General features: G+C 41.3%; 2 protein-coding genes across 9 annotated transcripts in view; both read left to right on the top strand.

The window, feature by feature from the left end:
- Positions 1-4,937, top strand: part of LOC146986376 (F-actin-capping protein subunit alpha-2) — a 29,328-nt gene extending 24,391 nt beyond the window's left edge. The window contains exons 6-10 of the mRNA XM_085780165.1: positions 670-749; positions 1,831-1,909; positions 2,606-2,677; positions 3,015-3,077; positions 3,665-4,937. Coding sequence (XP_085636291.1) covers positions 670-749; positions 1,831-1,909; positions 2,606-2,677; positions 3,015-3,077; positions 3,665-3,805 — 435 coding nt within the window. The 3' untranslated portion in view covers positions 3,806-4,937. The remainder of the gene's footprint in view (positions 1-669; positions 750-1,830; positions 1,910-2,605; positions 2,678-3,014; positions 3,078-3,664) is intronic.
- A 1,717-nt stretch (positions 4,938-6,654) lies between these two features.
- LOC146986375 (suppressor of tumorigenicity 7 protein homolog) overlaps positions 6,655-14,064 on the top strand; it is a 72,659-nt gene continuing 65,249 nt past the window's right edge. For all 8 annotated transcript variants that reach the window (XM_085780164.1, XM_085780163.1, XM_085780161.1 and 5 more), the window contains exon 1: positions 6,655-6,782. The gene's annotated coding sequence lies outside the window, so the exon portion shown is untranslated. The remainder of the gene's footprint in view (positions 6,783-14,064) is intronic.

Genomic DNA, 14,064 nt, shown 5'->3' with positions numbered 1-14,064 from the left:
CCAACCTAACTTCCCATCAAACATCCTCCAGTGTTTCAGTGTTGTCAGGCAAAACCACGACTCCTCTCCAGCTCCTGACCTCGTTTTTTTTCCATTAGGGAAACAAGGATTCAGCTTTAGAGTTTGTTTTTTTTAGCATCACCAACATGTTTAGTTAAAATGTTGAATAGTTAAAGCTTGACATTCAGTGTCTTTCTCGCTGTTGACCAACCCTTCATCGTACCAGTTAGTTTTCTTCGTCTCACATTTATCTATCTGAAGCGCTCGATCAGCCTGAGCAAAAAAGGCAACAAGAACAAGGATCTATTTCAGCCCAGGCAGCACACTACAGGATTGAACGGCACGTCTATATTTAGAAACTGTTGCAGTTCCCTCCATAAAGCTCCTCTTGTGCTTCTTATTTATTAATGCAAAGCGAAGAAAACACTTCTGTCGCAGACACGAAAGAGTTGTTAGTCTCCATGTGGTTCGCCAGATTGTCTCTGTCTGAACACTATACATCACATCACAGTCTCTCTACATCCTAGGTTGGCATGGGATTAATGTTGTAGCTGTTTAACACAAAACACTGTGTGACTCAACTGAAATGACGCATACGTATATAAAAAAAAAGAAGTAAAGACGATGAATAGGAGGAAAAATCTAACTGTTTTTGTTGCTTTTCTTCAGATTTATGGGAAAACCATCGACGGACATCAAACCATCATCGTGTGCATCGAGTGCCATCAGTTTCAACCAAAAAACTTCTGGTAGGTTTCATCTTCACTGCTATAAGATGTTTTTTCTTCATCATCTTAAACAGCATCTTGACATAAAAAAAAGAAACGCCGAAAAGCCTCAGAAGCCTAAATCGCTGTTTGATATGTACAAGAGGCTTCAGAGGCATTACATTAATTGGCACTTAACTCTGGAGCATTACACCGTTGGCCCTCCTAAGTGTTGCTGAGCTGTTTCTGATCGGGTTAATCTAATTGGATAAGAACTGCACCAATCCTCTTTGCCGCTGGGTTTTCACCGGCCTTATGGGTCGTTGGGTGTAATGATCCCTCCACTTTGGTTTGTGTCAGCAGCGTTTCAGTAATGAGGAACCTACACTATGTGGGGTTGAGGGGCGTTGATATAATGAAGGATATACTTTTCCTTTAACATTTTCTATTCAGGGTTTATCAATGTGCACATAAACCTAATGTACTGCACTTGGATTCAACTCCTTTTATGTGATCAGAGCTGTTCTTGATGCCGCCTTAACTCCTTATTGCTTTCAAAGAGCAACCCGCGCTCCTTGACATTTTAGTTAATTGGACTGCGGGTCGACGAGGTCCTTACATAATATCTCTGGATTAATGAAAAGTTTTTTGTTTTTTTTTCTTTTAATGTCAGACGACGGAAGCAACAAGCAGACGTTTCATAGTCTCGATGCTAATTTATTTATATGTGCGCAGAGCAGAGGCAGGGGTATCCTTCCTCTGAATTCACAGCGGCACTGCCTCGGCTCGGCGTTATGTAACCGTGATTATACATCAGTGACAAATTAAAAGGAAAAACATGAAAGTTTCTGGAGCCATGCTGGATGGAAGAAACACATCGTTCTGTGGTGGTTGTGATGGTGATGATGATGATCTTGCTGTTCCAAAAAACTCTTGTAGGTGTTAAGTTGAGAGGTTCAAAACATTTCCGTACTTATTAATGTTGAATATATCATAATATACTGTAGGATGCTGCTTCTATCTGATGGGAAACAGCCATTTTTAGGTGGTATTGTTGTAGGGCAGGGTATTAAGAGATGTACGCAGTGATTTAAATCTGGTTTTCCTCTTTGTCTTTGCACAGGAATGGACGTTGGAGGTCAGAATGGAAATTCACCGTCTCCCCCTCCACCACCCAAGTGGCAGGAATCATGAAAATCCAGGTTTGTATTTGAAATATGAAGCGATACACAGGGTTTCTACACAAGTCTGGGAAGTATGGAATATGGAAACTATTGTATAGAAATATTTATCTTAATACTTATCTGGGTTTGGTCTTATCTGAAGTTATTTAGGTTAATTATTTTGTATGCGCCGTATTGTACCTAGCTACATACAATCTCCTGGAAATTATTTGGTGACATAACGGCATACACATTCAGAATAATAAAAGCAAACAATGAATTGCTTAATTAATTTACATGATACACATCTAATTACTCAAATGTCACAAATTATTTGAACTTTTTTAATGAGAAGTCTGGAAAAAGTATGGAATTTTTAAATTTCAAATGTGTAGGAACCTCTACCTTTATTTTGAAGGAGCTTTAATACAAACATCTACCTTTATTTTGAAGGTGCCTTAACACAAACATCTACCTTTATTTTGAAGGTGCCTTAACACAAACATCTACCTTTATTTTTGAAGTAGCTTTTAATACAAACATTTAGCTTTATTTTGAAGGAGCTTTAACACAAACATCTAGCTTTATTATAAACGTTTGTACGATGCACAGCGACGTAAATATTTCCATCACATGTTTCTACTTTACCAACAAGACTCTTTCTGCTGTTTTTTCTGGCTGTAATCTTGTTATTTACTGCGTTATGAACCGAGTCTGAACTTTCATTTTTTCCAGGTTCATTACTATGAGGATGGAAATGTTCAGCTGGTGAGCCACAAAGAGGTTCAGGAGTCTATGACAATTTCTGTGAGTACATGCCCAGCATCTGTAGTAATAACAATAATAATATATATATATAATCGCAGCACAAACACCTGTCTCTCCGATTTAAGTAAACAGCCGTGAGCTAATTCCATTCAGGCCATTCCAGTAATCCCAGACGCAGCTGGTGACATTTCATACATTTTTACGCTCTTGTTACTGTTTCCACTACGTCCCAGTTGTGATTTTACTGCCGACACACGACAGTTGCCGTGGGGTTTTTTGTGTTTTTGCCCTCAGTAGTTTGCAGCATGGAAGGTGTGAACTCTGGATGCACCTTCACCCACCAGTGTTTTTTTGTTTATGACACTTTTCCTTTCAGAACGAGGCTTCAACTGCAAAGGAGTTTGTTAAGATCATGGAGGCTGCAGAGAACGACTATCAGGTAAGAAACGGATAATCCTTACTTCACTGTGATTGGTGTGTGTGTGTGTTTCTGTGTGTTTGTGCTGCTGGGAAATTGAACTGTCACCTCACAGTTTTGTGTGGAAACAGGATTGTTCCGTTTCCAGTCGGACTTCACACACACACACACACACTTGAAACTTCCAGTTATTGATTTATTGATAGGATTTTTAAGGTGAGCTATGAGGCCGTCTGAAACAAGACATCATGTTTTTCTCCTGCCAGGAAGAAATCATGAGGATTTTTCCCTCACATGGTCATTTTTATTTTTTTTTTGGCTACGATGTCGGATAGAAAGCTGAGTCATACTGCTGAATTTAAAATGGATTTTATAGCTTTTCCACAGCTGCCTATTATTATTTCAAATAAACAAAAGATGGCACAAAACACTCTCATGAATAAACGATAATCTCCCTCTTTTTAAATCTTGAGTATTTTGAAGTGTAATTTTGAAAAGCAAATCAAGCAAACGCCATGAGTTTTAATTCCTCGTCCTCCACATTCAGCAAAAAACTGCCTCCACACTTGAATTTATTCTCCTTCTGTCTCGTCTTTTTTCTCCGTCAGACGGCCATCAACGAGAATTACCAGACCATGTCGGACACTACCTTCAAAGCCTTACGCCGCCAGCTTCCTGTGACACGCACCAAGATCGACTGGAACAAGATCCTGAGCTACAAGATCGGCAAGGAGATGCAAAACGCTTAAAAGCAAACGGAGAAGATTAACAGACAACTCCCCAACCCGACCCGACCCAATCCAACCCACCCACCAACCGACCCCCTCCCCTCCCGAACAACGTTGCATGACTGGATAGTTGTATCGTCTTTGTACAAAAAAAAAAAAAATTAGACAAAACGGGTGCAAAGAAAGGTTTGGTCTCATAGTCAGATGTCACCTTACACATTGGATGTCTCCTTTTATTGATGTTATTTTGTTTTTATACAGACACAGTTAACTCCACTGTATATTGAATCTATGATGATAATCGTATTTGGGGGAAAATTATAATTAAGACATAGGAAAAAAAGGGGGCGGACACTTGTATGCAAAAAAAAAGAAAGAAGAAAAAACACCCTTATAAAGTACAAATATCACGTGTGCAATATTTATTGTGTCAGTGAGACCATACCTTTTGTTTGACCCGCTAAAACACGGTTAAAATTTGCAATGATGGTGAAAACAAAAAAATGATTTTCTGGGAGATTTTTTTTTTTTTTTTGGTCCGACTTTACAGAAGAGCTCAGATATTAATGGCTGAAAAAAACAATGAACGAGTCCCTTCATTTCACGGTTTAATGTCCCATACGGTCAACGAAGAAGAAGAAGAAGAAAAAAAGAAAGGTTATTGTGTTCATTGACTGGTATCTCTGGCACAAGCAGTCAACACTTGTCGGCCACTCAATGTTCTTGTTCCTTCATTTTTTGGTACTCCCCTCACCGTTTGTCCTGTATGTGAGATCTCAAGCTCGCAGTGCTCCTCCTGGCTAAGAAAAAAAAAAAAAAATTGCCTTCTTGACTTGACATCCTCTGAACTCCCACTCAGCGCAGGGAGTTTTGTGACCACCTAACAAGCTTAATTAACAAAGTCATCAATCGCTAAGTAATGTGCATAATGTCCAATTTACAATAAAATCAAAAAAGTATCACTTTCTCCTTCAGTGCTTATTTTTATTAAAAGGAAGAAAAAAAAACAGAACCTGACTGTATTATATAATAACAAGGCACATTGTAATATATACCTGTATGAAACATCCTGTCTGTCAGTTTGGTGATTTATTTCCATGAGAGTAATTGTAATTCAGTCACAATTATGTTGGATTAAATGACAAATTTTCTATTTACTGACTCACTCATAATTTCTGATGAATGAATACCCTTCGTTGTGACACAGGCATTAAAAATGAATAATATATATTAACAAACTGAGGTTGTAATAGGGTTTTTTGAGGTCCTCACACCTGCATCACACCACAGGAAGTGTTTCAATGCATTTTGCACAACCTAAAAAGCAACTTTTGACTAATTAAACCTGTTGAACAGTCTTTAATGGACACCAGTGATAAACTGAAAAAGACATTGGCTCATGTTGACATTTTATACCTATTACCTATGTACAAACTGTACAAATCAGTGGTTTTACAAAAAAGTCTGTCTTTCATTAAAACACAGCAATGAAACTGCTCATAATAAGAAGCAGGACATCTTGATGATGTGACGTAGATTGTGGTTTTATGTATTCGGTCTTTGACATTGAATGATGAAAGTTGGCTCTGATCTGAAGTTTTTTTTTCTGCAGGTATGAACCTGAATTGCAGATCTGAAACATTTAATAAGGGTATCATAATCACATGGCTTTTTTTAAAATAAGTGAAGTGAATCCAACTCAACCTGAGAAACCACATCAGTATAAACCAGTATAAACCTGCTATCTAACAGATGTCAGTGAACAAAAAATTGAGGAGAAATTTGCTCATTAGAAGCAGATTGATTAAGTAAAGTAGTGGGAAAACAATTCCAGTAACTAATAGTCCAATTTAATAACCCCATAAAGTGATTTAAAGCCATTGTTGATGAAGCTGGGAGGAAATATAGCCTAATTTTCCTCTCTGAAATGTCTCTATTTTAAACCCTTTTTAAAGTGTTCATTCAAACTCTTCCAGTGCCTCTTTCATTCCCTGATTAAATTATGATTTGTTATCTATCTATCTATCTATCTATCTATCTATCTATCTATCTATCTATCTATCTATCTATCTATCTATCTGAGAAACCTTTCTTTGTGTTTTAAATAGATGGGGGGAAATGATTGCAAATGTACAGTAAATATCCTACTATAGATATATTCATCTTCATTAAAATGTCTCTATTTTAAACAAGGTTGATAAACTCTTTCAGTGCCTCTTTCATCCCATGACTAGATTATGATCTATCTATTTATTCTGAGAAACCATTGACAACGGTTGCTAGGCTGATCTCTCGTTGTGAGCTGAGTCGTTTATTTACATGTTTTAAATAGATTTAATATGCAAATGTACAGTAATATAAAATAAATATGAGGTTAATATACTTTTTACTGCCTCATTTATTCCCTCTATCTATCTATCTATCTATCTATCTATCTATCTATCTATCTATCTATCTATCTATCTATCTATCTATCTATCTATCTATCTATCTATCTATTCTGAGAACCGTTGGCAACGGTTGTTAAGGCTAATTTCGTTGTGAGCTATCACTAACGGTCGTTTATTTTCGTGTTTTAAATAGATTTTTTTAATGCAAATGTACAGTAAAACATCTTTCTTGTCTGTACCTTTTGTTTGAACCTACCATACAGTTATTTTTTTCTTTTTCTTTTTTAAAGTCCGTGACAGCGACATCCCGAGGCGAACGGCGGACGGGACAGAGCTGTAATAACTAACTGTTAGCCGCCGGTGGCTAACTAACTGGCTAACTGGTGGTGAACGCAGACACGTCTACACTCCACAGACACGGAGGGGAGAGAGAGAGAGACTGGCTGACGGTGACGGTCTGTCCGCTGCTGCTGCTGCCGCTGCCGCTGCCGTTGGACTGGATACTAGACACATGTTGAACGGCTGCTACTACTGCTGCTGCCGGGAAGAAATGCTATCAGCTACGAGAGCGGCTTCTTTCACCGGTTTTCACACACTCACGAACTGAGGTAAGCTTTAACAAACCACCGCCTTCATTGAGCCGCTTCCTCCGCTGGTTTTTTAATGTAAAGTTTTAATGTTTTTGCAGACGTTAGCGCGTTAGCCCTCAGCTAGCAGGATGAGCGGCTAACACTTTAGCTCAAGTTTAAATGGAAATCCTCCTCCACGCTCTGAAGTAGTAGGGGTATACTGTTAAATGCACATTATTAATGCAGCAGTGGGGATTTCACCAGCTGCCACGTTAAATGCACCTCAAGTCAAGATATCGGAGGGTTTATTGTTTCTTTTTGGTGTTATTATTAAATCAATATGTCTTATTTGCTGCTGCAGACTTTACAATCATCCAGTCTTGAATGGAAATCCTCCACGCTCTGAATAGTAGCGGTAATGTTAAATGCACATTATTATTATTGTTGCATCAGTTTACACTTTAAATGCTGTCCTCCACCTTAAGTCAATATATCATAGAGTTTATTATTATTATTATTATTGTTATTTTCATTATTATTAAATGCAATATAGCCTATCTTATCTGCTGCTGCAGCTGCTGCAGACTATACAGTCATCCAGTTTCTTTGCCAAGTTTAGATAGAGATTGAAAAGAAAGAAAGGAAAGGAAACCCTTCAGTGTGTGTGTGCGTGTGCGTGTGCGTGTGTGCGTGTGTGTGTGTGTGTTGCATTGTAAGCAAACAAACGGGAGCTCCTAATAACTTTGATCCTCAAGTGTGTACCACAGCTCGTTAGCCTTGTGAAGCCTCCTCCTCCTCCTCCTCCTCCTCCTCCTCCTCCTCTCTTCTGCTGGGCAGTCAGCGTCTGCTCAGCGGTCTGCTTGGCAGTATGTGTCCCCCTCCCCAACCCCCCACCATGTCGCTGCTCTCACAGCAACATGCAGCAAGCAGCAGCAGCAGCCGGTGATGAGTCTCCTGTGACTGTATGCTGAGCAGGAGATGGAAGAATGTGCTCTTTCAGCAAGCCAAGCCAGCTGGCTGGGTCTGGAGAAGGCAGGAGAGCCTTTAGGGCAACACACACACACACACACACGCACACACAGGCGTGATGAGGAGCCTTAATAATAGTGTGCACGGTTTGAGTGTGTGTGTTGGACCTGAGTCATAACTAAAGTCCCAAGTGGGATGGCAGTAATTTTGGAGCCGATATTAGGGAGCAAAATCGTAATCGGTTCATGTTCCTCATAGTGATCCCTCAAATATAGGAACTAAATGCACGACATGTAACGGTTGCATACGGTGGCCCAGAGGGCTCAACACACTGCAACTTGAGAAAACATGCAAAGACACAAACAACCTACAGTACAAATCAATGCATACAGTTTACAACATATGCGGTGTGTGTGTGTGTGTGTGTGGTCATTATGACCTGAGTCATAATTAAAGTCCCAAGTGGGATGGGAATCATTTTAAGGGGTCGATATTATGGAGCAAATTCATAATCGGTAACTTGAAGAGGAAATATGCAGGATTTTTTAACTTAATTAAACAGCTCCAGAGTCCTAGTGCTGGTTAAATCAATGATCTGTAACTAGTTAGAGGGAGAATGGAGGCTCTCTGCCTTCAACCTAGCGTCTCTTGGCTGAAAACCAACCTTGTAAGATCAGAGCCTCCGACCCGGTGGCACCGTGCCACAGAAACGCACCCCATAACCTGTAATCTCTTGTTTATGATGGATAAGACTACACAAATACACACATAATAACATTGTATATGATGTATAATGTTATCGTTAAAAACAAATGCACATGGCCGGGTGGAGGGTTAGCAAAACAGAGGGAAAGCGACCGGACTTGTGAAGTTCCCCTTTAAGAAAACATGCAAAGCTACAAGTTCATGTATTTCACAACATCTGCAGCACATGTGTGTTGTCAAATTGATAAATCTGCTCTCTGACCTTTGTTTGCATGTGTTTTGAGCTCTCAGGGCCACCGTAGTTTAACTTTAAACAACTATTGTTATTCAAATTGGCCTGAATTTGATCATTAGGGATAACTACAAAAAAGAGCAGAAGCCTATCATGTACAGTAAAGTAACCCACTTTTCCCACGAGCCCTCGTCAGTCCTGTATGGTTGCGTGCAGCGAACATGAAGAAGTGAGAGACAGAAGACGACCACAGACTAAATATCTGGGGAGGGCTACTAGTCATAACCAACAGCTAGAGGTGGGTGTGTCAGGGGTTTAGTGGCGTCTCTGCTGCTGCTGCTGCTGCTGCTGCTGATTCTCACCTTGTCACTTCTTGCACAGCGTGGTGTTAATGTACGGCGTGTACTCAGCTCCACTTGGCTGTGTGACAAACCCCCGTCGTCCTACACAGGTCTGGATACGTATAGTAGCTATCAGAAACAGTTAAACGCTGATTAACCCAGTGTTGCCCACTTTTTTTTTCTTCACTTTATGTTAAATTAAAGGATCTTTTTGCAGTCGGACGCACGATTAAGTGCAGAGCATCAAGCAGGATGTCAAAAGCAAGATATAGGCTATTTGAGGTATTTGAATTTCTCTTGAGGTCATTAGCCCGTGCGTTGACATGTAAATCTCTCACACCGTCTGAGACAACAGCACATTTTCATAGTCAAATGAACGTTTTCGCTGCTGCACATGTGTTTGATTTGACACAAGATGGGAGAAAAATGCGTTGTTGATTGATAATGTTATGTCAGTCAGGGTGGGGGATAAGTGATGTTTATAGTCTTGTTTGTGCACAGTTTGAGCAGGACCTCCTCCCTCCTCCTCCTCCTCATCCTCCTCCTCCTCCTCCTCCCTCCGCTCTGATCATATTTGCCTAATAACCTGCAGCCAGTCGCTCAGCGCTGCCTTATTACAGGTAACTCCAGCGCCTGATGTCGTCGGAGAGAGTCAAAACTGAACTGAAAAAAGGGCCACAGCTGCTCTCCTAAAAGTTACAGCCAGCCTGTATGTATAAAAGTGAGAGTAACACTTTCATTTCCTCTTCCACATTAACATCACTAATCTGACCCGTGTGCCGTCTCACTTCCTCTTTCCTCCTCCTTTTACAATGACAAATCCTTCAACTGTGGGATTCCACCTTAAAACCGTCAGGGGATTGTCACATCAGCCTCTTATCTGTCTCTCTCTGTCTCTCTCTGTCTCTCTCTGTCTCTCTCTGTGTCTCTGGTGGTTTCTTGTATTTCCCAGAATGACGTTTGGCATCCTCTCCCCAGGGAGTTCGCTCACTCACTCTCTCCCCCCCCTGAGGTGTTAAAAGCAAAAGCAGTAGTTTTAATAACAGTAGTGAGACGGATTCCCCTCGGGGAGGAAGTAAAAACAAGACTTGTGTCCCTTTTTACTGGCAGCCGTCATGTCGTGCGTTGTGTAGCGTCTTTGTGTCGATAAAATAACAAGACACTGTTTTCTGCCGTTCTCCCTCGATTAATATCATCCTCTGCGGTCGCTGGATATGTAAAACATTTTTGTTCAGAAGTCAAACCGCTGGCTCCACTGAGAGGCAACACAGCTTAACATTTTTTTCACAAGCGTTTTTCAGCAGTGTAACCACAATAAAAAGAATTAAATAAGGTTTATTAATAATCATGTGTCTATGTTTAGCCGACCGCAGCGCAGGAAAGTGTAGTTTTTGGATAAAAAATGAATATAAAACCATGTAAATGATGAGTTTTATTGCGTAGATCTCTTGTTTTAGCAGCTTATAAGGCATAGAGTTGGTGGATAAACAGTTTAAAGCGGTGATACGGTCTCAGACTGAGGCTCTGACCTGGGATTAACCTGTTTGTTGTTGGTCTGAATGGGTCAGTGTGCATCATCTCAGCTGAATGTGTGTGTGTGTGCGTGTGTCTGAGCTGAAGTGTGATATGAAACAGGAAGGACACATTAAGCCAGTTGTTCTAAGAAAAATAATATGCATATTTCTGCACTGACACAATGACAAGACTTTTTTTTAGTCTTAGTTTAGTCTTGTGTTAAATTTCCTGTTTAACATGACATTGATCAGATAATAAGCTAATCAGTTCTACAGCACCGGGTCTGTGAGTTTCCACATAAACGACACAGTAAGAGTGAGAGGGTGGCAGCCATGCCCCCTTCACCCCCCCCCCCCCCCACCCCTCACTCATGCAGTGCACTATATTACTATATGTGGCTGGTACCTCTGTTGGTTTTAGGGGATTTTTGCTGTTTATGTGGAAGTGAGTGGTTTTTAGTTGTGGCTCCTTGAATTTCCACCAAAATCTGACGTTGGTTCAAAGTGATTCTCCTTCACTTTGATGTCCCTCAGGTCTCCTCCGTTAATCATGACCCAGATACTCATATTAGATTTATCAGAAGCTGGAAAACAAATGAAATGTAACAGCACAAGCCTCAAAACAGTCTTATATGAAGGTATACCTTCATTAAAGCTTCAGTATAAAGGTAGACGTCCATGCGTAGTTTGATTATAAAGCAGCTCTAGGTTCTATATTAATACTGTGAAAGTATCAAAGTTCTCCCTCAGCACTTTTTAAGATCAGAAAATTAACATTATATCAAAAAAGCCAGAGAGATATTCCCAGTGAGATGCTGTTGGACTGTGATATCACTTTGTAAACATCTGAAGCCAGCACAGTCACTGCTACTGCACTTCTTTAATCAACACATCAAAGTATTTTTTAATTTTTTAATAATTTCTTGTGTCTGGGCCTTTTAAGGATTCGTACCTGCGCTGTACTGTGTGTACTTGAATATAAATATGACATTTGAAATGGTTTGCTCAGGCACAGGAGGGTTTGCTCAGATCCCCTAAACCAGTAACACCCCAGGATTTTGGTTTCCCTGTGTGTTTTTTCTTTTTTTATCCTGAAATCTGCTCTATTTTTAATAGATCGCTTAGAAAACAGTCAGCCAATCAGAAGAGAGAGGCTCAGAGCCTCCTCTCCTCTGATTGGCTGACGCCGACCTGTTGTTACCAGAGCTCCAGAGAGAAGCTGAGAGAGGAGATGGAAAACTACACTGAGGTGGTTTTATGGTTCTTAAAACAACAAATATATCTCTACAGCAAATAAAACATAACGGACGATGCTGTGCTCACTCTGTATCCTTAGTATAAGTTATATAAAGGATATTATTAATAGGTTTTTGATCATCAATCACAAAGGAAACATCATTTCCTCATCAGTCATTTCTTGACGTGTTGTTGTTAACACCTTGTATCCTGTGACTAATTACGACACGGTGTGAAAGAAACCAGTCAGACAGAGTGAGACCTGCTTTTATTGTGAAGGCCTCACGCCGTGGCTCCAGAAACTGCACCGTCATCCACTTCCGTCAGCCCACTCATTCGCCAATCTACATATTAATCTGGATATTGGCCTCAGCCATACGTCTACATCCCGTAGTGCTTACCATGCAGAGTTTGTGTCTCGGGGTTCATCCATCTCACGCACGCAATTTGCATCTCCTCCTCCAGCCGCCTGAAGATCACGTCGAATTTGCTAATTGGAGGTTGAACTGGGCCGAGTTCAAAGACGCCAGACCCCCCCCACCCCTCCCAACCCATCCTCATATTCATAATTGTGTAGATTGCTAAACTCAGCAATAAGACGTCTGCGACTCAGCGGCTGAAAATGATCGGTCCTGGCCTTCTCATTTTTTGCCACCACCAGACTCAAAAGGTCAGAGCACAAACGGGGGATTTACAGACCGTTTCAGTAGTAACGTATCAGCTGCTCGTGTGCAGCACCGCAGCTGAAGAAAACGGCACATGATGTGGTTTTCTGTGGAGAACGTTGGGATGCTGATAACTCGATAACTCATATCTGGGTTCAGAGGCATTCTGTAGGCCGGGCATTTTTCCCGGGCTTCGCATTCCCCGGAGAATTAATTTATGCATCAGGAATAGAAATGAAATCTCCTTTTTGAAGATTGGATTTCTTCTTTTTTTCTTTTTCTTTTTTTCTCCTACAGACTTTTTTCCCCCCAACATTGTACAGAGAACAAGGTCACTCCACAGCTCTAGCAAGAACGAGGGATGGTGCTTTGAGAAAATACACAAAGAAGGCTGGAAAGAAAATATAATATGGCGGTACGTGTCACAGTGCAGTAAGGCAGTAAACTTAACGTTTTCCCCCCCCACGTCACACCGCCCTCAGTGTTACGGTCCAGTCCAGAGTCAAGACGCAGAACTAACTAAAGTTTAGGCTGTGACGCACACAGACTGTACACACACACACACACACACACACTCACCTCAAAGCCAGATCAGACTGGTCAGGAGCCTTTATTTAGAAACCTGTGCAGCTCTTCGGTAACATGATCTCAGACAGCAGTGTTTGCCCTACCTTTGGCGCGGGGGCAGGCTGCCTCTATGGAGAAAACAATTTTCTCTCTGGAGCGCTCTTCCCACTGAGATCCTCCACGAATCCACAAGGCCAAATCCGGATCGCCCTTTAGACTTTTCTGCACCTTTAGTGGTGAATTCAGAGCAAACACTCACTCACTCTCTCACACACGCAAAGGAAAGCAAAGCAAAGCCGTCACACAGCCGCCGGCCGGCTCTCTTAATATCTGACCCACTGTGCCAGGGCCGCTGCCAAGTGAGGGAAAGGTCACGGCTGCTGTGAAGGCACCAGATGTCAGAGACGCTCTGATGCTGAGGTGCAGGGACCAGGTGAGGTCACCGTGTCCGCAGGGCCTCAGCTTCCCCAGCACGGAAAGGGAAAACTGTTTTAGACTGGAAAAATAAGGAAAATATTCTCCTGTATAGCCTGTATTTTCTATCAGTTAGACCGTTGTTTACACTTTAAAGGGAAACTATACAAGTCCGGTAGCTTTTCATCTGTTTTGCTAACCCTCCTCCCGGCCATGTGCTTTTGTTTTCAACAAAGCCGGCGAGAAATCAATCCATGGAGCGCCGGATAACATTGTATATCATATTTGCGGTGTATATTTATGTAGTCTTATCTATCATAAACAAGAGATTACGGGTTACGGAACGAGTTTGTGTTGCAGTGCCGCCAAAACGAGACACCGGGTCGGAGGCTCTGATCTTACAAGGTTGGTTTTCAGCCAAGAGACGCTAGGTGGAAGGCAGAGAGCCTCCATTCTGCCTGGAACTAGTTACAAGTCATTGATTTAACCACCATCACTATTACTCTGAAGGTGTTTAAAGGACCAGTGTGTAAAATGGGGCGTAAACCGTGACATCTAGCGTTCAGATTCTAGTTTGCAGCGCTCACTTGCTTGCTCGCACTCCCATCGGCAAAGTGACGGTGGCCTCCGAGGACAAAAAAGTAGGAGTATTTCAGGAGCATGGAGCGATGAGGTGAA

The sequence above is a fragment of the Trachurus japonicus genome, chromosome 6, assembly GCF_045865225.1.
Source record: "Trachurus japonicus isolate A0001 chromosome 6, Traja_1.0".
Taxonomy (NCBI): Eukaryota; Metazoa; Chordata; class Actinopteri; order Carangiformes; family Carangidae; genus Trachurus; species Trachurus japonicus.
Note: the sequence above shows the minus strand (reverse complement) of the source record. Positions and strands in the feature narration are given on the sequence as shown.